We start from the raw sequence: 25,839 nt of genomic DNA, 5'->3' as shown, positions 1-25,839 counted from the left end.
AGATGGAAACAAAAAATAAAGTTGAAAATCTTTAAGGCAACAAAACCATACTTTACAACAGTAAATTTTTTAGTCCTTTAGAGTCCTATGATAAAATTTCCTAAAGAACTCAGTTTCTCACTACCACAGTAACACAGATTCAAACAAGCTAGGGAATAATATTATTAAAAAAGTGGCCTTCTTCAAGGACTAAGACTTATTTTAGAAGAGCAATGTAATAATTACCTACTCTAGATAGAAACGCTAGGGATTTAGGAGTGCTGAGGAGTGTGTGTAAACAGCATCTCATAGGGTGCTACAGTCTGCATTTATGGCTTTTTTTTTTCAGGGAGGAATTCAACAACTTTTGTGAAAATATTTATTGTATCTTTCTTCTCCTAACAAACTATAAATTCCATTAGCACAGGATACACATGTCCCTTGTTCATCCTTAATGCTGGAGCAGTATTTGTTAATGTGACTTACTGAAACTTAGCAAAGATGAAAAATGGGGATATTAACTAAATGAGTGGGATATAAGGAAAGTGGCTGCAGTCATTACTGTATTACAAAGGCACAAGTTGGCTGCAGTCATTATTGTATTACAAAGGCACATGTGAAGGGCATTGATTCCAATTTTTTTCATCTGTGTTTTAATACAGACACAGCTGTTTACTAATTTATTCAAGAAACTTAAAAAAATTACTACATTTATGGAAGTATTTTTTAATTATTTACATTTATTCTTAAAGAAGAAATATTTTTTATTTCTGACGTTTTAGTAACTATGGAGAGTCTATTGTTAAAAGAGGAATAAGAACCAACTGGTATTTTAATTATCTTGCTGACATATTTCACAACTCATAAGTGAAAATGTGAATGATATTATATCTAGTGTACAGTGTTTCTGGTTTTCATTTTCTAATTATTCATCATTATTTAAACATTGCACTAAGCTGGATTTATCAGCTGCTTGTAAAAGCAGACTGGCAATCCCAAAGATTAGTGTTATTAAATTTCCAAACGGAAACAGAAGCAAAGTCGAGTAATTATGTAGGTATTCAGTTATTTATTTGTGTAATGAACATTAAAAGCAGGGTGTTTGAGAAAAACTTCATAAGCCTTGCTGACAGTTTTCCTCTCAGAGAAATAAGTACTGTTACTTGATGCTTAGTTCTAATCAACACCGTTTCATTGGTTGGCCAAGTCAATAAACTGTTAATTTAGGGAGTAAGTAGCCATGTTTTCCTTGATTTAGACTTCAGAAAAGACAAAATTTCAAAAGTTATTTAATTAATAGAGTATTAATATTTTGGTGAAGAAATGTGGTGGATTTCTATAACTTATTTATTCAGCAGATGTTTGATGAGTGTCTAGTATTTCTCAAGTTCTGTGCTGGTTTTCATGTGCATTTTAAAACTGCGGATTTTCTTTGATTTTTTTTAGATAAGATGATACTGTTTTGTAGTATGGAGTCTATATTTTAAAAGGCTAAACAATATATGTTAAATAGTTAACAAAGACATAATAGTAAATTTGCCCACAGCAGCCCAATGTTCACTCTTTTTTATTTCTTACATTAATATATAGTTAAGTTGCTACAGTTTGAAGAGTTTCTGTACCTATGGTAAAAAGTGATGAAATTAATTATACAGTGCCGATTTCCTAAAGATTTATTTTTGGATCTGAGATCCATTAACTACAGAATAAGAAAATAATCTGCACTTGGATTCTGTAAAATGAATTAATATTTAATCATATATTTGGCATCTTTTCGTAATTCTCATTCTTGCAAAAATACACCTTAACACAGAAATATTAAGGTTTGCAGGCTCCAAGTTAATCTCTAGAAACACATAGCTCTAATATGCATCATTAATAATCTCTAGAAACACATAGCTCTAATATACATCATTAATATATTCAAGGAAAAAAACTCTATTAAGCAGTCAGGATGTTGTCTGAGACATTTCCTGAATAAAGGGGTAGATCGCTTTGCTGGTGTTCTTCTACCTATGAGAAGAACATTATGATAAAGTAGTATATTTGCTTTCCTTTCCTTTTCCCTCCCTTTCTTTTTGTTTCTTCTGATGTTTAAGTTCTGCTTAATACTTTACAACTACATTCTTGCAACTTAGGTTGTTTTAAAGTCTGAATTATTTTTTCTGAATGTTGAGAATTCTTCTAGAGATTTAGGCCACAGACTTTTTAAATTTGATAGTTGCATAACACCTTAAAAACAATATCTTGTTGCATCTTTGCTATATAAACACCATGGAAAACAGAATGCTTTGAAGAACCAGGTGGTAGAGGGACTTGAGTTAAACATTAATCCTTCTCTCGGGCATACTACTAGCTACCCACTGTGAAAGCCAGTCTGAAACTCACTGCTATATTTGCTGTAATGTTTCCACATGAATACAATTATAATTCACTAATTCCATTGACTATTTACATAGAAATCCACAAGAAGTGCCAATAATCTTAGGTTTCCTTTTTCAACAGGCTTTTTCAGAGAATATTTCATAATAACATGAATAGTTTAACTGAAAACCTCTACTATAATATAAATAAGTGTGTGAAACCCTCCTCAGTGAACAGGAGAATTTTCATACAAGAGAGAAGTGGGACACTTTTTTTTTTTTTTTTTGAGACAGAGTCTGGCACTGTCGCCCAGGCTGGAGTGCAGTGGCGTGATCTCTGCTCACTGCAAGCCCCGCCTCCCCGGTTCACGCCATTCTCCTGCCTCAGTCTCCCGAGTAGCTGAGACTACAGGTGCCCGCCACCATGCTCGGCCTCCCAAAGTACTTGGATTACAGGCGTGAGCCACCGCGCCCAGCCATGGGACAACATTTAATTGTTGATACTGTGTTGCTATGAGTCTGCGTAGTTCTAGAAGGGTTATGTATCAGGGAAAATCAGTGATAAAAATACATTTTAACATTCAAATTTTGACATTTCGATACTGTGCGTAAAATGCTAATAGTAAATTGTATAAGTAGTCGGATTATGAGTGATTGTCTTCAAGTTTTCAAATATTCTATGGAAATCAAATATTCTACGGAAAATACGGGGAGTTCTGTTTAATAAAAAAATTACAGATGTTTATTAAAAATAGATATATTCAAACCCTCTCCCCTCCAGGGATTATATGAGGATAGATCTCCAAATGGCCCATAGAGAGTAAAATTTTAAAGTTGCAAGAGAAAATGAAAGTGTTGAAACCATTTCTAAATGCTGGTTCTGCTCCTTCCATATCACTTTTAAGCTTTTCAGTTTGACTTTCCTGCCGAGAGGGAGCTGAACTCCAGTAGACCTAACCATTTGATGTGGTTCTTTCTGCAAAACAACTCTGAATTCATTGCCTCAGAAACCGAAAACACAACCAATTGTGCTGGATAACCGTGAATGTGAGCCTGAGGGGACCCTCCTCTTAAATGCCTGTGGTCAAGGGGATCACAGGCAGTTGCATCCCCAAGGCAGAAAGCTGATCTAAAAAGACCAATGCATGGATCCTACCTCTTCTCATACTAGCACTTTTTACCACTATATTCTAGTTCCTGTATTGTGTCATTTTTGCTTTTTCTCTAGTGTCATATTTGAAGATAAAACTGCCTCCCAACTCTCTTCCTGTAGGCATGACTGTGTAAAACACTTGTTTTTTGCCCTTATAATTTATGTAGCCAACCTTCAATCACATTTATACTTGTATATTACCCTCCTATTGATTTTTCTTTCCCAGACTAATGTCACTCATTCTGTAGACATTTCACGGGGCCATCAGAGTTAGTTAGTTGATGTAGAAAATGTCTTATTTCATTATTTTAATCAGTTTCTAGAGGTGTCAAGTTCATAATATTTTGTGCATGCCTGAAAGTTTGCAATATTAACGATTTTCATTAACGCATTCGTGTTTACAAGACAGGGACTCTTTATTGAGGAACACATATATCTACATCCTAAACTGTAGTAAGTTTTTTATTAAACCTCCATCATTAATATTAGTGAGTTATTCAAAATTTTAGCATGTATACTTATCACACCCTACTTTTCATGAGCATTATGAGGGGAAACGGCAAAAGAAACCATAAGCTAATTGTCATGAACGTGAGAGCCAATACTTGATGTGAATAAATGTAGATTTTTATAAAGCGCCAAAAATAGATAAGTCAATCAAAAATTGTTCTAAAACTCATTTTGGCTTTGCCTAAAATGGTAGGACTTTTCCTTTATTCCTGTCTGGTCTTTATGTTTTTCTGGTTAAGTTGACTAATGTTGTCTTCCAGTTTATTAAAAATTTTCTTTTTTCTATGAATGACTTTTTTTGTTTTTCCCTTAGGCTTGAATCACCCACCAGATCCTTGATCATGGAAGCTCCTCGTGGGGTCCAGGTGAGTGCTGCTGCAGGAGACTTCAAGGCCACCTGCAGGAAGGAGCTCCATTTGCAATCTACAGAAGGGGAGGTGAGTCCCAGAAAGGTCGACCCTGGCCCTTTACTGCTGAGGGTGCATGTTCTCAAATTATATGCATATGGTTCCAGGGGAAGCATAAAGAAGTGCTTTGTGGAAAAGTTTAAATTACACAAATATATATTTCTTGAATATGAAATTTGGTAACAATGTTACTAAGTTACAACTCCATTTATTTTCTACTGAAAGATATTCCTTCACAAATCAATTATAAATGGGACATCTAAATACTTGGTATTAATTATATTTATCTGCCCATTTTGAAAATACAAGATAGTGTCAAGAATAACGACAGCCCTTTTTAAGTTCTTGTTATATCTTGATACTCAGAAAGTTCTTCCAGAAAGCACTTTGGTTGTTTGTTTACATAAAGTACCTTTATTTATCTAAAAGGAAAACAAAAGTTTTACTGTTTATAAATTATCATTTCATAAATTTAGGTTTAATGAATTTCCTGGATAAGGATGTACACATTAATATTTTTATTTTATATTACCTTTATTCCCTAAGCATTTCCTTTAAATCTTGTTGCTACTCCTGTAGACGTAATCTTTTTATCTTGCTGTCTGCCTTAAATAATACTTTGTCTTTGGTGTTCTACTCTTCCACTATACTTCCACTATAAAGTCAAAAGTATACATGTATCTTATTTACCGTAATTGCTGTATCTGTAGAATCACATTTTAATCAATTCTGGAAATTTGCATTATTTCTTCAGATAACTACTCCTCAATTTTCTATGATCCTTTTCTGAAACTCTGAAGACATAACTTTGCATTTTCACACCTCCCACATCTCTTACCCTCTCCTTCCCAGTTTCCATTTCTTTTTCAGGTCTGTATTTTTAGGGTTCTCCCCAGTATCTAATCTCTTATTTTATCCATACATTGAGCTTTTAATTTTAGTGATTATGTTTTTAATTTCTAGCATTCTCATCTTTTTTTTTTTTTTCAAATCTGGACATCTTGGTAGATGCTTTCATGCCTGTTCATTTTTAATTCTACCTTAGTTGTTTTAAATGCTCATACATGATTCATATGCTAGTCTGTATATTTTTTCTACAATTTTGAACGTTCTTGACGGTCTAAATCTGTTGTATTGCTTTTCCTACGAATACATTCCCTTAGTAGAAAATACATTTTATTTTCCTCTTGTGTTATTTACGTAATTATGAGCCCACAAAGGTCAAATTATGAGACGAAAAAGAATGAAAGGAGAAGTTGAAAGACATGTTCTGGAGTATTTCAGTCCTCTTCAGATATAACGATGAGGTCATAATTTTATACAGGCAGAAGGAATATTCCTTTTTTTTTATGTTTATACCATTATCTCAGTTATTAATTCAAGATGAATTTTAACTATACATTTTGCTTCCTTTTTAAAAGTAGATTTACGGGTAGGACCATATTAAAGTCTTAGCAGATATTACAACATAAATGATCTAGCAATCTAATGTATAATATTTTGAAAATATATTAATATATTCTGTCAGGATTTCTTTCCCCTACAGTTGTAGACTACAATCCTTTGTCTAACACAGCAGGATGGAAGTCTTTATTAAACATCTTGAATTCTTTTGAAAGAGTTGCTTTGATAATGGTAACTGTTTCATTCAAATTGCTCATAATATTGATTATTATTAATATCTATTTTGTCCCATCTAAGAATCATTTACATATGTTCTTTTATTCATTGTATCAGCAGAGTCCTTTGATTCAATTATATATTATAACTTCATTGTCAAATGAGTATTACACTGTAAATATATCATAGCCATAGGTTTTAATCTGTGGATTATTTTTTATAGTAACAAAATAAAAGTACAGAAAGGCACAGCACTTAAAACAGCATGTCTTTTTCCTATGAAGAAATATAATTTACTAAACAATATAGAGGGATATAATGTCCTTATCCTTAGATAGTTTTTAAACTACTTAATATCAGTCATGGTATTGAGGTATCTAAAATGATGGAAGAAATGTAGAAGAATGAAATGGTATGTAAAATTCTGCACTGTTGAAAATTCATAGTCATTTCAGACATAGTATTGTAAAGTATTTCAGACTTAGTCTGGAAACCAACATAAATTGTAATTGTATGGAGAATACTTTAAGTGGTAGAATGGCATATGTAATACAATAACAGCATATATACCACAAGATCACAGAAAAATAATAAAGCATTTTTTTTTTTTTTTTTTTTTTGAGATGGAGTCTCGCTGTTGTCACCCAGGCTGGAGTGCGGTGGCATGATCTCGGCTCACTGCAACCTCCACCTCCTGGGTTCAAGCGATTCTCCTGCCTCAGCCTCCCTAGTAGCTGGGACTACAGGCACCTGCCACCACGCCTGGCTAATTTTTGTACTTTTAGTAGAGACAGGGTGTTCTCATGTTAGTCGGGCTGGTCTTGAACTCCTGACCTCGTGATCCTCCCGCCTTGGCCTCCCAAAGTGCTGGAATTACAGGCGTGAGCCACCGCACCTGGCCGAAAACAATTTTTTGTTTTGAAAATTAAGATACCCTTTGTGAGTCCTGCACCAGATTTCAACAGGTGACAGAAGGATAAATGAATTCTTGGTAGAGGAAAAACACTGGACTGTGACTTAAGAGCTCAGGGATGTGATTCTGAGATCAGGTAAGAGTTCCAGAACCAATGGATTATATGGTTTATAAGACAATATTGAAAAGCCATATCAACTTTAGAAGTTGGCAAGTGAACAGCTTCACTGCCTTGGCAGAACAGAAAAAGATAGATATGATCAAGTTCATCCATGCTGCACAAATCTAGGTAGGTGCAGGAATGCTATGTTGAAAAGAATCAATATATAATAGCCTGTTTAATCTTATGACTTATACCTCTGTGTCAAGCCAAGACAATATCATTTTCTCTTTCTGAGGACTCCGTATGAATGAATTTATCCATTATAAAAAATGACTTTTTTATAAGGTTGGAGCTATGGTTGGGATCTCAGAAACATATGGAATTGTAAGCATTGTATATAGCCAAATACAATCTAAAGCAATCCCTAAATGGATAGGAGAGCCGGAGAACTATGCTGAAGCAAGCTACTCATCGCAAGACTTGAGTACTTCAAGGTTTACTCCATTGATGAGGCCTCCATAGTTCATGCTTGATTCTAAGGTGTCACCTGCAAGCCTTACTTACTCTTCCTGATCAATCCCACATGAACCCTCTTCTCCACATCTCCATTAGATTTTCATATCTCCCTCCTTAACTGGGTATGTCTCAAGGTTTCTTATCTGAAACACCAGCTTTTAATATTTCTTCAAGGTGAACTCAACTCTAAACCTGTAGACTTAAACCCCACAGTCTCAAAGCTTACCCCTATAATACTTTTGGCATTTTCAAAGCTTGAGGATGCCTTTCCTCTGCACACATGCTAGCTCCTGAAAAGTTGTAAGGAAAAGAGACTGAACTACACAAGCCCACTTCCTCTTCCACTCAGTCAACAAAGGGAATCATTTTGCATTCTCTGGGGAGAAGTAAGAGAACCCCAAGTATAACACAGGAAGAAATGAGACTAAACATCCATACCCCAAAAATGTATTGCCTTGGGTTTTTGTTGTTGTTTGCTTAGTTTTATGCACTTCTTGCTTTCACATCTTTCTCTTTGCTTTCTTATGACCTAACACACAAGTAACTATGGGGTAATATATTTCAACAATTAATATCAATAAACACAAGCTGTAATCATGCTTTTTAACTTTGAATGTTGTTGATAAATGCAGCCATTCATTTGTTTTATAATGTATTCATTTATTGAATAACTATTTATGTTATGTAGAAGGTGCATGTGCAGGGTTAAACATTGTAGGAATTACTAAAAATTCAATATGATTCTATCTTTGAGGAGGATGTATTTAGCAGGGAAAGTAAGATGCGAATATGGCTATAAAATACCACATTAAGTCATCAGCAGAATAAGGTATTTAAAATAAACTGCAATGGGAGGGTCAAATAAAAAAGCGGGGTTGCAATCCTAGTCTCTGATAAAACAGATTTTAAACCAACAAAGATCAAAAGAGACAAAGAAGGTCATTACATAATTGTAAAGGGATCAAAGAAACAAGAAGATTTAGCAATCCTAAATATATATGCACCCAATACAGGAGCACCCAGATTCATAAAGCATGTCCTTAGAGACCAACAAAGAGACTTAGACTACCACACAATAATTAATAGTGAGAACCTTTAACACCCCACTGTCAATATTAGATGAACAAGACAGAAAATTGACAAGGATATCCAGGACATGAATTCACCTCTGGACCAAGGAGACCTAATTAACATCTACAGAACTCTCCACCCCAAATCAACAGAATATACATTCTTCTCAGCACATTTCACTTATTCTAAAATTGACAACATAATGAACAACCTGCTCCTGAATGACTACTAAGTAAATCACGAAATTAAAGCAGAAATAAAGATGTTCTTTGAAACCAATGAGCACAAAGATACAACATACCAGAATTTCTGGGACACACATAAAGCAGTGTGTAGAGGGAAATTTATAGCACTAAATACTCACAAGAGAAAGCTGGAAAGATCTAAAATTGACACCCTAACATCACAATTAAAAGAACTAGAGATGCAAGAACAAACAAATTCAAAAGCTAGCAGAAGACAAGAAATAACTAAGATCAGAGCAGAACCGAAGGAGATAGAGACACACACACACAAAATCCCTTCAAAAAAATCAGTGAATCCAGGAGGTTTTTTAAAAGATCAACAGAATAGACCTCTATCCAGACTAAGAAAGAAGAAAAGAGAGAAGAATCAAATAGATGAAATAAAAAATGATAAAGGGGATATCACCACCGACCCCACAGTAATACAGAATACTATAAACACCTCAAAACAAATAAATTAGAAAATCTAGAAGAAATGGATAAATTCCTTAACACATACACCTTCCCAAGACTACACCAGGAAGAAGTGGAATACCTAAATAGACCAATAACAAGTTCTGAAATTGAGATAATAATTAATAGCCTACCAACTAAAAAAGTCCTGGACCAGATGGATATACAGCCAACTTCTACCAGAGGTACAAAGAGGAGCTGTACCATCCCTCCTCAAACTATTCCAAACAATAGAAAAAGGGAATCCTCCCTAACTCATTTTATGAGGCCAGCATCATCCTGATAGCAAAACCTGGCAGACACACAACAACAAAAAAATTTTAGGCCAACATCCCTGATGAACATCGATTTGAAAATCTGCATAAAATACTGGCAAGCCGAACCCAGCAACACAACAAAAAGCTTATCCACCACGATCAAGACAGCTTCATCCCTGGGATGCAAGGCTGGTTCAACATACACAAATCAATAAATGTAATCCATCACATAAACAGAACCAATCATAAAAACCTCGAATATCTCAATAGATGCAGAAAAGACCTTTAGGAAAATTCAACACCCCTTCATGCTAAAAACTCTTGGTAAACTAGGTATTGATGGAATGTATCTCAAAATAATATGAGCTATTTATGACAAACCCACAGCCAATATCATACTGAATGGGCAAAAACTGGAAGCATTCCCTTTGATAACTGGCACAAGACAGGGCCTGCACCTCTATCACCACTCCTATTCAACACTTAGTGTGGAATTTTGGCCAGGGCAATTCAGGCTCAGGAGAAAGAAAGAAAAAAGAAAGAAAAAAAAGAGAGAAAGAGAGAAAGAGAGAAAGAGAGAAAGAGAAAGAGAGGAGAAGAGAGAAGAGAGAAAGAGAGAGGAGAGACAGAAGAGAGAGAGAGAGAGAAGAGAGAAGAAAGAGAAGATAGAGAAAAAGAGAGATAGAGAAAAAGAAAAGAGCGATCTCAGGAATGACAACATCCATATGAAGGCCATCATTAACTACACTAAATACCAATAACCTACAGAACACGCACTAACCATCATCCCCCCTCTACACTCCCGCCATACCTCCAACACCACCCACAGCTAAACCATCCCTCCCCCTACATTCCCTACCCCATCCTCTCCTCCCTCCCGACCTCCCTCCCTCCCCCCTCAATCACAAGAAATAGAAATACAAAAAAAACAAGTGCTTTCATTAGGAAAAGGAAGTCAATTGTTCCCTGTTTTGCAGATGTCATGATTATTATATTTAGAAAACCCCATCATCTCAACCCAAAATCTCCTTAAGCAACTCCAGCCAAGTCTCAGGATACAAAATCAATGTGCAAAAATCACAAGCATTCTTATACACCAATAACAGACAAACAGAGAGCCAAATCATGAGTCAACTCCCATTCACAAGTGCTACAAAGAGAATGAAATACCTAGGAATAAAACTTAAAAGGGATGTGAAGCACCTCTTCAAGGAGAACTGCAAGCTCTTGCTCAAGGAAATAAGAGAGGACACAAACAAATGGAAAAACATTCCATGCTCATGGATAAGAAGAATCATTATTGTCAAAATGGCCATACTGCCCAAAGTAATTTATAGATTCAATGCTATCCCCATCAAGCTGCCATTGATATTCTTCACAGAATTGGAAAAAGCGACTTTAAACTTTTTATGGAACCAAAAAAGCCTGCATAGCCAAGACAATCCTAAGTCAAAAGAACAAAGCTGGAGGCATCACGCTACCTGACTTCAAACTATACTACAAGGCTACAGTAACCAAAACAGCATGGTACTGATACCAAAACAGAGATATAGACCAATGGAACAGAACAGAACCCTCAGAAATAATACCACACATCTACAGCCATCTGATCTTTGACAAACCTGAGAAAAACAAGAAATGGGGAAAGGATTCCCTATTTAATAAATGGTGCTGGGAAAATTGGCTAGCCATAAGTAGAAAGCTGAAACTGGATCCTTTCCTTACTCCTTATACGAAAATTAATTCAAGATGGATTAGAGACTTAAACATAAGACCTAAAACCATAAAATGCTAGAAGAAAACTTAGGCAATGTCATTCTTAACATAGGCATGGGCAAAGACTTCATGACTAAAACAACAAAAGCAATGGCCACAAAAGCCAATATTGACAAATGGGATCCAATATTGACAAAAGGGATCTAATTAAACTAAAGAGCTTCTGCAGAGCAAAAGAAACTATCATCAGAGTGAACAGACAACCTGCAGAATGAGAGAAGATTTGTGCAATGTATCGATCTGACAAAGGGCTAATATCCAGAATCTAGAAAGAACTTAAACAAATTTACAAGAAAAAAACCCATCAAAAAGTGGGCAAAAGATATGAACAGACACTTCTCAGAAGAAGATACTTGATTATCTCAATAGATGCAGAAAAGACCTTTGACAAAATTCAACAGCCCTTCATGCTAAAAACTCTCAACAAATTCGGTATTGATGGAATGTATCTCAAAATAATAAGAGCTATTTATGACAAACCCACAGCCAATACCATACTGAATGGGCAAAAACTGGAAGCATTCTCTTTGAAAACTGGCACAAGACAGGGATGCCCTCTCTCACGACTCCTATTCAACATAGTGTTGGAAATTCTGGCTAGGGCAATCAGGCAAGAGAAAGAAATAAAGGGTATTCAGTTAGGAAAAGAAATCAAATTGTCCCTGTTTGCAGATGACATGACTGTATATTTAGAAAACCCCATTGTCTCAGCCCAAAATCTCCTTAAGCTGATAAGCAACTTCAGCAAAGTCTCAGGATACAAAATTAATGTGCAAAAATCACAAGCATTCTTATACACCAATAACAGACAAACAGAGAGTCAAATCATGAGTCAACTCCCATTCACAATTGCTACAAAGAGAATAAAATACCTAGGAATCCAACTTACAAGGGATGTAAAGGATCTCTTCCAGGAGAACTACAAACCACTGCTCAGTGAAATAAAAGAGGATATAAACAAATGGAAGAACATACCATGCTCATGGATAGGAAGAATCAACATTATGAAAATGGCCATACTGCCCAAGGTAATTTATAGATTCAATGCCATCTCCATCAAGCTACCAATGAGTTTCCTTCATAGAATTGGAAAAAACTGCTTTAAAGTTCATATGGAACCAAAAAAGAGCCCGCATAGCCAAGACAATCCTAAGTCAAAAGAACAAAGCTGAAGGCATCACACTACCTGACTTCAAACTATACTACAAGGCTACAGTAACCAAAACAGCATGATACTGGTACCAAAACAGAGATATAGACTAATGGAACAGAACAGAGTCCTCAGAAATAATACCACACATCTATAGCCATCTGATCTTTGACAAACCTGAGAAAAACAAGAAATGGGGAAAGGATTCCCTATTTAATAAATGGTGCTGGGAAAATTGGCTAGCCATAAGTAGAAAGCTGAAACTGGATCCTTTCCTTACTCCTTATACGAAAATTAATTCAAGATAGATTAGAGACTTAAATCTTAGACCTAATACCATAAAAACCCTAGAAGAAAACCTAGGGAATACCATTCAGGACATAGGCATGGGCAAGGACTTCATGTCTAAAACACCAAAAGCAATGGCAACAGAAGCCAAAATTGACAAATGGGATCTAATTAAACTAAAGAGCTTCTGCACAGCAAAAGAAACTACCATCAGAGTGAACAGGCAACCTACAGAATGGGAGAAAATGTTTGCAATCTACTCATCTGACAAAGGGCTAATATCCAGAACCTACAAATAATTCAAACAAATTTACAAGAAAAAAACAACCCCATCAAAAAGTGGGCAAAGGATATGAACAGACATTTCCCAAAAGAAGACATGCATACAGCCAACAGACACATGGAAAAATGCTCATCATCACTGGCCATCAGAGAAATGCAAATCAAAACCACAATGAGATACCATCTCACACCAGTCAGAATGGCAATCATTAAAAAGTCAGGAAACTACAGGTGCTGGAGAATATGTGGAGAAATAGGAACACTTTTACACTGTTCGTGGGATTGTAAAGTAGGTCAACCATTGTGGAAAACAGTATGGCGATTACTCAAGGATCTAGAACTAGAAATACCATATGACCCAGCCATCCCATTACCAGGTATATACCCAAAGGATTATAAATCATGCTGCTATAAAGACACATGCATGTTTGTTGTGGCACTATTCACAATAGCAAAGACTTGGAATCAACCCAAATGTCCATCTGTGACAGACTGGATTAAGAAAATGTGGCACATATACACCATGGAACACTATGCAGCCATAAAAAAGGATGAGTTCGTGTCCTTTGTAGGGACATGGGTACAGCTGGAAACCATCACTCTCAGCAAACTATCGCAAGAACAGAAAACCAAACACCATGTGTTCTCACTCATAGGTGGGAATTGAACAATGAGATCACTTGGACATGGGAAGGGTAACATCACACACTGGGGCCTATTATGGGGGGGGGGGGAGGGGAAAGAGGGGAAGGATGGCATTGGGAGTTATACCTGATGTAAATGACGAGTTGATGGGTGCTGATGAGTTGATGGGTACAGCACACCAACATGGCACAAGTATACATATGTAACAAACCTGCACGTTGTGCACATGTAACCTAGAAGTTAAAGTATAATAATAAAAAAAGAAGATATTTATGCAGCCAACAAACACATGAAAAAACTCTTACATCATTGGTCATCAGAGAAATGCAAATCAAAACCACAATGAGACATCATCTCAGGCCAGTTAGAATGGTGATCATTAAAAAGTCAGGAAACAACAGAGGTTGGAGAGAATGTAGAGAAATAGGAATGCTTTTACACTGTTGGTGGGAGTGTGAATTAGTTCAACCATTGTGGAAGACAGTGTGGCGATTCCTCAAGGATCTAGAAGCAGAAATACCATTTGACCCAGCAATCCTATTACTGGATATATACCCAAAGGATTATAAATCATTCTACTATAAAGACACATGCATACATATATTTATTGCAGCAGTGTTCCCAACAGCAGGAACTTGGAACCAACCCAAATGTCCATCAGTGATAGACTGGATGAGGAAAATGTGGCACATATGCACCATGGAATATTGCACAACCATAAAAAAAGATGAATTCATCTCCTTTGCAGGGATATGGATGATGCTGGAAACCATCATTCTCAGCAAACTAACACAAGAACAGAAAACCAAACACTGCATATTCTCATAAGTGGGAGTCGAACAATGAGAACACATGGACACAGGGAGGGGAACATCACATTTGGGTCCTCTCTGGTGTAGGGCGGGTAGGGGAGGGATAGCATTAGGACAAATACCTAATGTAGATGATGGGTTGATGGGTGCAGAAAACCACCATGGCAGATGATTACCTATGTAACAAACCTGCATGTTCTGCACATGTATCCCAGAACTTAAAGTATAACTTAAGAAATCTTTTTGAAAAAAGGGGTTTTCTATCTTGGGGCATCAGGGAAACGTATATGGAGGAGAAAAGAGATGAACTGGGCTTTGTTGGAGGCTGTATTTGTAACCTAGAGGGGAGAGATGTGTTCAAGGTGAAGAAAAAGCATCATGTAATTCATGCACTTTACAATTCCATGCCGTATACTATATGGATGAACCAAATACAGGCCGTAGCCTCATGGATCTTATTTTAAGTAGAAGAAACAAACAATGAATGAATACAAATGTAACGTAACATTACAAATGGATTTTTACTATAGAGTAAAGTATACGTGTTAATGAGAGAAGAAAGTAGAGTGTTTAGAAAAGTTGTTTCCAAGGAGGTGAACTTTGGGAGAATTGGAGCAAATTTGTTTGCACCCAAATTAACCTAAAATATATATACTTATGATAATTCTTTTTCTAGCTTAATTGTAGTGTGCAATACAGTCTTATAGTTCAGAAATTTATAAAGCATCAAAAAAGTAGAAATCTCCCTCCCATCCATATTTCACAACCACTCAGTTAATATCTCCCCTCACTCACTAAGTCTCTGCAGAAAAGTATTTCAGTTTGAGGAAATAGTAAAAAATGCTGTGAGATCATAGTGTTTTTCGCCATTATTGAGAAAATGAAAGAGCTGGAGCAAGAGGAAGAATTACAGGAAATGATGTTAGAGAGATAGACCAGATCATGTAAATAGGGCCTTTGAACCATGGAAAGATATCAGGATCCAATTGAAGTGTGGAAGATGACATCAGAGTGTTTTGAGAAGTGTAGCAAGATTTGATTTGCATTTCTTAAAAGTTCACTGTAGGAATGTGTAAAATCAATGATAGGAGGACAAAAATGGGCCACCGGGAGGCCAGGTAGGAGACTATTACAGGAATCCTAGCACAAAACAAATGGAACTTAGATGAAGGAGGGCAAAGACAGACAAAGCAGAATATTCTCTCCTACTCCTGTCAATTTAGGGATACCCTTCAGGTAATCATTAGCTATAAAACAATGGAAACAAGAAACAGCTGGAGAGAGTTGTCTCTTTGTCAAGTTCAAGATCTGTTTTTGTTGTTGTTGTTGTTTTCTGGAACTTTCTCCATGCATGTCAGAGCCATACGATCACTGTCCCTCAAAGTGGTGAGTCCATGATTTAGAATAAAGCATTTTTCAAGTGAGAAGATTTAGCAAAGAAGGTATTGAACATAGGTAATATGTTTCATGGAGACTTCAAATCTAATTACAGACAATACTTATATATTGTTCATTGTGCTGATTAGCTACTGTATTAGTTCATTTTTACATTGCTGACAGAGACATACCCGAGACTGGGTAATTTATAAAGAAAAAGATGTTTAATGTATTCACACTTCCATGAGGCTGGGGAGGCCTCACAATCATGACAGAAGGCAAAAGGCACATCTTACATGGTGGCAGGCAAGAGAGAATGAGAGAACCAAGTGAAAGGGGTTTCCCCTTATAAAACCATCAGATCTTGTCAGACTTGTTCACTACCCTGAGAACAGTATGGGGGAAACTGCCCCCATGATTTAATTATTTCCCACTGGATCCCTCCCACAATACATGGGAATTATGGGAGTTACAATTCAAGATGAGGTTTGGGCGGGGACACAGCCAAACCATATCAGCTACTTAGTATATCTTTTGGATTAAGAGTCCGCACACTTTTATGAGTATTAAAAAATATTGTGAAAATGGCCATACTCCCCAAAGTAATTTATAGATTCAGGGTTATTCCTATCAAGGTACCATTGACATTCTTCACAGAATTGTAAAAAGCTACTTTAAATTTCATGTGGAACCAAAAAAGAGCCCACATAAGGAAGACAATCCTAAGCAAAAAGAACAAAGCCGGAGGCATCATGCTACCTGACTTCAAACTATAATACAAGGCTACCGGAACCAAAACAGCATGGTACTGGTACCAAAACTGATCTATAGACCAACTGAACAGAACAGAGGTCTCATAAGTAACACCACACATCTACAACCATACAACCACCTTATCTTTGACAAACCTGACAAAAGCAGTGGGAAAAGGATTCCCTGTTTAATAAATGGTGTTGGGAAAACTGCCTAGCCATATGGAGAAAGCTGATCCTGAGTCTCTTCCTTATACCTTATACAAAAATTAACTCAAGAAGGATTAAAGACTTAAATGTAAGACCTAAAACCATAAAACCCTAGAAGAAAACTTGGTCAATATCATTCGGGACATAGGCATGGGCAGAGACTTCATGACTAACACACCAAAAGCAATGGCAACAAAAGCCAAAATTTCCAAATGGGATCTAATTAAACTAAAAACCTTCTGCACAGCAAAAGAAACTGTCATCAGAGTGAACAGGCAACCTACAAAATGGGATAAATTTTTTTCATTCTACCCATCTGACAAAGTGCTAATGTCCAGAACCTACGAAGAACTTAAACAAATTTACAGGAAAAAGCAAACAACTCCATCAAAAAGTGGGCGAAGAATATGAACAGACACGTCTCAAAAGAAGGTATTTATGCAGCCAACAGACACATGCAAAAATGCTCTCCATCACTGGTCATTAGAGAAACGCAAATCAAAACCACAATGAGATACCATCTGAGGCAAGTTTGAATGGCAGTCATTCAAAAGTCAGGAAACAACAGATGCCACAGAGGATGCGGAGAAACAGGAATGCTTTTACATTGTTGGTGCGAGTGTAAATTGGTTAAACCACTGCAGAAGTCAGTGTAGGGATTCCTCAAGGATCTAGAACTAGAATTACCATTTGCCCCAGCAATCCCATTACTGGGTATATACCCAAAGGATTATAAATCATTCTACTATTAAGACACATGTACATGTAAGTTTATTGTGGCACTATTCACAATAGCAGGGACTTGGAACCAACCCAAATGTCCATCAATGATAGACTAGATAAAGAAAATGTAGCACATATACACCATGGAATACTATGCAGTCATAAAAAAGGATGAGTCCATGTCCTTTGCAGGAACATAGATGAAGCTGGAAACCATCATTCTCAGCAAACTAACACAAGAACAGAAAACCAAACACCGCATGTTCTCACTCATAAGTGGGAGCTGAACAAAGAGAACACATGGACACAGGGAGGGGAACATCACACCCCAGGGCCTGTCAGGGGGTGGGGGGTTAGGGAAGGGATAGCATTAGGAGAAATACCTAATGTAGATGACAGGTTGATGGGTGCAGCAAACCACCATGGCATATGTATACCTATGTAAAAACCTGCATGTTCTGCACAGGTACCCCAGAACTTAAAGTATTCAAAAAAAAAAAAAAAAAGATGATATAAATAAATGGAAATATAGTCCAATAAAATAAACTGAGGTTTTTAAAAATTAATTGCCCCCTGTTCAGTACTGTCATATCCACTGACATCCTTATTTCTTTGCCTATTCTGCACACCAGGCATGGTTAAGAAATTAAATTGAGAGACTCTGTTAAAATAATTAATTTTCTGTGGTGTTTAAGTAACTGGGTTGACCCCTTAAGCTTATTGTATGATATTACTTTTCAGATTGAAGGCTTTCTGTCAGAATGCACTGTCTCCCAAAGGAGAAGATAGCTGCAGATCTTTTGGGCTATACTGTAGGAATGTAATTTGATTGTTCAACAAAGCATGGCAGCTAAACCACAGAACTGTTTGTTGTGTCGACTTCCTTGTTCGACCATGTTGAGGAGGGATGTAGATTACTCGATGCTCTGAGGAATTTAGATTTCTAAAATGAATTAAAATGCAATTTCTTTTTTCCCATAGATATTTTTAAATGCAGAGACAATCAGGCTGGGAAATCTACCAACTGGCTCCTTCTCGTCTTCTTCACCCAGCTCCTCAAGTTCTCGGCAGACAGTGTATGAACTCTGCGTCTGCCCCAATGGCAAACTGTACCTTTCTCCAGCAGGAGTAGGTTCCACTTGTCAGTCCAGTAGCAACATCTGCTTGTGGAGCTGAAGTGACTGATTTCTCCTCACACCAGAATAGCCTTTTGTTCCTGTCCGTCTGCTTCACAGTTCTGCTCGGTTTCCCTTGTGATCAGTCCAGAGCTTCTTTGAACGATCCACAGAGCTACTTCCAGTGTGAGCAGGGATTTGCCACCACCTTCTCTTGTGATTTACTGTACTGCTCAACACAGAAGGTGTGATTGACACAGCAGTGGAAAAAGCGTGGTCAGCAGGAAAACTGGATCAAGACTTTTGCTCAGAAGGGAGAATAACATAGGTGCCTTTGCTACGTGAAGTGAAGCACACAGTTTTAGATTTTTGCAGGAACTGGATATGAACTGCACATATACACATTACATAAATGAAATTCCCAGTATCCAATGGCAAGATGAAATGGTTAACCCTGTAAGAAAACTTATTCTACAGTCTGAAAGCACAATTTTCCATTCATCTTTTTGGATGTAAACTTTTATCCCCAACTTTTAAAATTTTAAAGCATTATGTAATGCTTGCTTTACTAAAAATTAAATTCAATACATGGTTTTTAACAAAACAGAACAAAACAAAACAATACAGAATCTCTCCCTGAGTTTTCTTTTTGTTTATTTAATTTCAGTGTGTTGTTACTCTTTGTCTACTAAGTCTGGAATTTTGTACATTAGGTAATTTTGAAAGCACTCAGCAATATATTCTTTACAGAATTAACAAAATGCCATTATAATGTCATTTGTCATATCTGGATGGCCTTATATAGTATTTACATGGCTACTGCATGTGACGTATTTGCTTTTAACAAAACATCTAATTTATTGCAATATAAGATAGGATTAGGAAGGACATATTGATGGTATTAAATCCATAGATCATTTTTTAAAAACTCACATGCTATCCTTTACACCTAGGTTTTAATAGTATAATTTTTGTTTGCTCCACTCACTTTACACTTGATTCTGACTGCTAAAATTCAGACATCCTCTAAATATATAATACTAATGTGATGCATAATGCTGAGAATAAATTCACTTTCCATTGGGGTATCATCTTCAGAATTATTCTTTTTTTTTTTTTTTTTTTTTTTTTTTTTTTTTTACTGGATGTTAACATTTAAAGAAGTTAGAAGTTAACTTAAAATTTCTTGACTAAACAGTAAAAATAACAAATGCTAATAAACATTGAAAATGTGTTTACTTCACTATATTCATATTTTAGGGAATTTACTCCCATTTCTATTCAGCTGTTAACATGTATTTACTTTTATTAGATTCTTAAACTACACTGACCTCAAAAATTCTAGTTCTTTTCATTTTCCAATGCTTATTTTTGTATATGACCTCTTAGTAAATAACTCCAGAATATTGAAGATTCATTTATCACAACACCCCTTAACTCAAATTCTTGAAACTTACAGAGTCAAAGAATGTAAAACTGTATTAAACATTTCCTATTATGGGAAGATGACTTAATCACTATAAGGTAAGTCCTGAACTTTCACATGTCCATCAACTTTTTTCTCCCGCATGCACACTATCAACAGTTGTGTTGAAACTTCCTTTTGGGAATTAAAGGCTGTAGAATCTTTGGAGTTCAGCTCTCTACAGTTCAGAGTGAACTGAGAGATGAGAACTTGTTGCAAAAGAGTTGGTTAGTGAAAGTAGAAATATTGGCAATGCAAGAAGAAAAGTGAAACATTTGACCAGAATTATCTTGTTTGCATAACCTAGCATATCAAATAACTGAAAAAGCTCATGTCCACTGTACTCAGCAAAAGGGTTCAAAGGCTAATTTACTTTTATTATTTTTAAAATAAAATGTGACTTATATTTGGGTGTTATTATATAACTTTTAAAATCAATATTGAAATAAGAATTATGATATACAATTGCTTCCAAAGTTATCTGATAACACAAGAGTTTATATTAAAATATGAGCATTTAAGAAATCTCACATTGGTCTTTGCAAAATAAAGTATAATACAAGAAATGTTGAGAAATTACGTGTGCTAATCACTGTATTATGGACTTTTAAGGAAAACATTATGTAGTAATTTAAGACATATTCAAGTTCTAATCACCCTTCTATTAAAATCATTAGAAACTTTCTAAGTCAAATGGGAATAATTCTTTTCATTAGGAACTGGCCCTGTTTCTAATCTCAGCCGTCTTCTAATCAATTGAGCTGTTTTAGGCAGTTTGAGAATCTCTCCAGGCTTCAGTTTACCCAACTTTACAGCAAAAGTATTGAATAAAATAGTCTCTTGAGGTTCCTTTCTATTCTGACATGTTCTAATTTCAAGTACAAATATTACAGAAGGCAAAAGAGAAAACTGAAAATTTAAATTATATGTCATAACAGGAGAAAAGATGAAAAAAATGTAAAAACCAATTCCAGTGAGGGGCTGTCACATTTTTAATTCAAGTGTATTCTGAGAAGTATAGACACAATTCAAAAGTAACTTACAAGCTTGAGAGCTTCAGACTGTATCCAGATGATATAACAAATCTTTTCAGTAAAGCAGACAAAATCGTGATAGCGATGGTTTTCCTATTCAACACCAAATAATTCCTTTAAGTTATTTGACTAGGTGTTTCAGATTTCTGAACCTAAGAGAAGATCCCTGCCTCAGAGAGATCAAGCCTATGGTGAAGGCTTAGAAGAACAGCCCCAAATGTCCTCGTTTTCCTCATTCAAACACAAAAAAGCATTTAAAAAAAATACAGTGGCCCCTTAATTGCATACTACCCAAACAGATTGTTTTCCCAGTACCATCTTTATGTTACAATATGTAAAAATATAATGCAGTTTACTGATATGATATAAATTTCATCTTCCCCAAATGACACTGAGAAAAATGAATCCTTTGTAGTGTACTACAAAGATGTGACTAAGCTTATTACCCATATCTTAATAACTTCATACTCAGTGTAGTCCAGGAAGGAACAAAGGGAGGAAGAAAAAGAGGTTGGTAGTACTGCTAGCATTTAAGTTATTTGCCGGGAATGGATAAACCGAGATGTATTTGAATTCAGGTTTGGGGGATCAAAAGGAAAGATGCAAAGAAGACACATTATTCTTTTCTTTTTCAGAAGATTTCAATTAAAAACTTCAAAAAAACAGCAAGAGCAACAAAAACTTCCAAATTTCCTACTTCTCTTGTTCAACATTTCCAAAATTTCTATCTGGTACTTATTAGTCATACACACACATACACACATATGTATGTCTAAAATATATGTATTTTATTGTGAATGATATGCTTTATAATTTGTCACATAATTATTTAAGAGTTTAAGACAATTATACACTTCAAATTTTACTGCAACTTGGGAATCTGAGATTACAGTACTTCAAATCTCGGAAAATGGAGCCAGCAAATTCAGTTCTAGTTCTGCCCCTGGCTAGTCATGTGAACTTACCTACTTAAGACATATATTTAAGTACATTGGTCACAGTTCAATTATCTGTGAGAGGGGTATATCAAACTAGACATTTCCTTTAGTCACATTCATTTTTAAATTTTTCTGATTCATTTAAGGAAGTACTCATAAATCTTAGGTTAAGTAGCCATATCTGCACTAGCATTTGTGATCTCCTTCTGCACCTTAAAAAGTCACTTATAAATGTTGAAATGCAAATCTTTTTGGCATGCTACTTCCTCTGTTCTTTTTTATACTCCCTTTTATACTCTGACCATTTGAACATTAAGGTTCCTTTGGAAAAGTCATGCTTGGTTAACAGGATTCAGTAATATGGTTGACGTTCAAAAGGAAAATAAAGCATTTGGGTCTTATTTAAAGTGACTGTTTAGGAAATAGAAATATTAACCAAATATAAACATTCTGTTGATGTGTTATTACCTCCGTAAAGCTAAAAAGCAGTGATCTTTTGAAGAAATGATAATGTGATCACAGAGGTTAATTGCTGAACTGTTTATAACGTTTTATTCCATTCAAAATTTCTGCATATTCTATCTGAATGACTCAGTTCGAGAATGCTTCATTTTACAAAAATAGCATTTAATACAATAAAACGTCTAATAAATTGTTTCACTGCAAACATGGTATCTCTGTATGAGGCAGGAATAGCCTGGAGAGTGTCTAAGGCATAAGAGTGTTATATTTCATAGCAGATAATGTCAATATAATAATGTCAAATTATTAAAATCATTGAAAGTATTTAATGGCCAAATTTTCTATAAAAACCATCAAAGCCAAATTCATATTTGAGTTTTATATGACAGAGGTCTTGTCACCTAATTCTTCAAGTAGCTGTGGTCTAAGTAAGAATTGTTCATGTGATCATATTTAATGACATATGGAGAAATTATTTGCTCTATGTACTGGTGTATATTACCATAATGAATACTGCAAAATATCATTATCACAAAGTAAAGGAAAATTGCATTTGTATTCATTTTAAATAATCATAAACTAATCGATAACTTATTTGAACACTATTGTTAATGTTGTTTTATACTGCAATTTATTAGTTGTTTAAATGTCAAAGACCAAAGAATGGGATTTCTATTGTATTTAGCTCGAAAACACTGCTGCTCCTACTAATACATTCAAATGAACAGGGGGGCTTATAATTATAACATAAGGTAGTTAACATCCTTCTTGGAGGATTCTGAGCTGTAGAAATTAAGGAATGCTTTTGTTTCAGAAGGGAAACATCATCATTAGTGTGGTCCACTTTTCTTTTATACATGCATAACAAACTCCTTGGTATTCATAAAACCTATACACAAAGACCATATCCCCAAATGGGCCCAGCATGGATCTACTCAGCTGAGTTTAAACTTTCACTGCTTGCTGAACATTATTTGGAGAATAAAATTAATTTGAAATACTTGTAGAACCAGAGGGCTATTTTTTAATTGTTAACTGAGGTGGCTCTGCATTTTGAGAAAGCCAATGAAAACCATTAAAGGAAATGAGGTATAATGAACTGTAGTTCTTTTTTGTCTTTTTCAGTCTTAATATCTCATTTGTTTGAATATTTATAAATAAAAGCCAAACAGGGTTAAAGATAGGCAAGGACATTCATTAACAATGGAGATGTGTAATTTGGAGTTTGAGTGTCTCGTTATTTATACAATTCTTTAAATCAGGTCCACTATTCATTTATTTTGTTTTGTACTTTCATGTAAATGTTTTCTTGTATATATAGATATATGAAAAATGGAACTATTTTCTTACACATACTATGCAACATGTTTGTAAAATTGCAATATTACCAAAATTACAAAAGCTGTGCTTTTGTACTCTATCTTGCTTTATGTAAAAATCACTTTTTCTATTGAAACGGACTGTCTGTCCTATAAACTGTAGATAACATATCGATTCAAAAAGCAGTCTATTGTATCTTTTGTTTAGATTGAACTTAATTGGGGTATATTTTGGGGGAGAGAAAAATGCAGCAAAGTTTTGGCAGTTGGAAACCTTCTTTTCTCTGAAATGAGACCTTTCGAAGCATGCAATGAGCTCATACAATTTAAGATCTCTCCTGTGATTCTTGTAATTTGTCCTAATTTTGGTGCTACTATGTAAACATGATTAAATGTGATAGTCAAAACAAAGAGGATAAAAACTTACATGCTATCATTTCATTTATTTTATTGAGTTTTGAAAAATAGTTCAAAGAGGGGTATGAATATTAGTGAGTAGACACGTTTTCAATTCTGTGTTTTAAAAATCTATTAAGATGTATGTTTGAAAAATATTAAGCTTAATCCATATATTTATACTGGATAAAATGCTTCTCTTATGAAAACCTGGGCGTATTGTCCCTTTTAAATACATGACCAATAAAACTGAAGAATTGTTAACGATAAAATCACCAGTTTATCAAACAATTAGCTAATAGTTTATTCATTCTAGAGTCACTCTGATTTGATATTTTGGGATAGGAAGAAAAAAACTACTATGTGCACACACTTATACCCCTACATATACATAATCAAATTACCCACAAAAATACACATATATGCAATGGTGAATATAATACAATATATATATAATATAAACACATGCTAATCATTACTTATTTGGTGTATTTCTTCATTCCCTTGTTATATTCACTATCTCTCAATCCAGGAGGACTTGAGGCAATGGCATAGACTTTGTTAGCTTTTAGCAATATATCCAGTCCAACATTGTACCTACATTGAAAGTGACATTGCGCAACATTGCTTCCAAAACAAAAACAAAAACAGTATTCACAGGAAGCTTTTTCCCCCCCAAAGAGTCACTATTAGCTTTCATTCTTTGCTGCTGAAGCGTCTCTACACACTGTTCCAGATATTAGTTACAAACAACAACAGAACTATTTACATTCCTCATGAAGACTTCCAAATGTTAAATCTAAACAGAACACAAATGATTGCTTTCAGCTCAGGGAAGCATATCTATTCTATGAGTTTATTTAATTTCCAAGAAAGTTTTGGATGGTTTGGATAAGTGTGCAACCAAATACTTGAATATTTATTTCCAGCAGTTTCTTAGGCCATTTACCAATCGTAGTAATGCCTGAATTTGATAATCTCTTCTCTTAATAGTGGGGCAAATAAGGTAAAAGCAGTTTTCTTTTCTCTACCCACACTCAACACCATGATCAGATGTATAGTTTTCCCCCACAATAACCAATACTCCCGTTCCAGCTGCATGTCCTACTGTTTAATTTCAATGCCCATTGAAATCAGCACTGATGCCTTAGGTTAAGGGCTCAGTCCCACAGATTTTCCCCTTTTGCAGACCCCAGTCACAAGTAATAAAACCCCAGGTTATCCACAATTTCTGTCCAAATGGGCTACAAATCCCATGACCCCTTCTTGGGTTTCATAATTTGCTAGACTGACTCACAGAACTGAGGAAAATGGCTTATTTCCTACTGCTGATTTATTACAAAGAGTATTTTGAAGGGCATAAATGAACAGCCAGATGAAAAGGCAGGTAAGCTGAGGTTTACAAGGGTCCAGCAGGGCAGGGAGTTGGGGCTTGTCACTCTCACAGCACATGGATGTGTTCATCAACCCAGGAGCTCTGAACCTCACAGTTCTGGAATTTTTAT

The 25,839-nt window shown here is 35.5% G+C and overlaps 1 protein-coding gene across 6 annotated transcripts in view; it reads left to right on the top strand.

Annotated features, from left to right (window-relative positions):
- The window catches only part of SGCZ (sarcoglycan zeta), a 1,206,077-nt gene extending 1,181,713 nt beyond the window's left edge, over positions 1-24,364 (top strand). For 3 of the 6 annotated variants that reach the window (XM_030937797.1, XM_030937792.1, XM_030937796.1), the window contains 2 exons: positions 4,319-4,442; positions 18,587-24,364. In XM_030937797.1, the coding sequence (XP_030793657.1) occupies positions 4,319-4,442; positions 18,587-18,781 (319 nt within the window). In that variant the 3' untranslated portion in view covers positions 18,782-24,364. The remainder of the gene's footprint in view (positions 1-4,318; positions 4,443-18,586) is intronic. The other 3 variants (XM_030937793.1, XM_030937791.1, XM_030937794.1) reach the window with 2 other exon arrangements.
- Positions 24,365-25,839: the final 1,475 nt, after the last annotated feature.

This window comes from Rhinopithecus roxellana, chromosome 9, assembly GCF_007565055.1.
Source record: "Rhinopithecus roxellana isolate Shanxi Qingling chromosome 9, ASM756505v1, whole genome shotgun sequence".
NCBI classification, from domain to species: domain Eukaryota; kingdom Metazoa; phylum Chordata; class Mammalia; order Primates; family Cercopithecidae; genus Rhinopithecus; species Rhinopithecus roxellana.
Note: the sequence above shows the minus strand (reverse complement) of the source record. Positions and strands in the feature narration are given on the sequence as shown.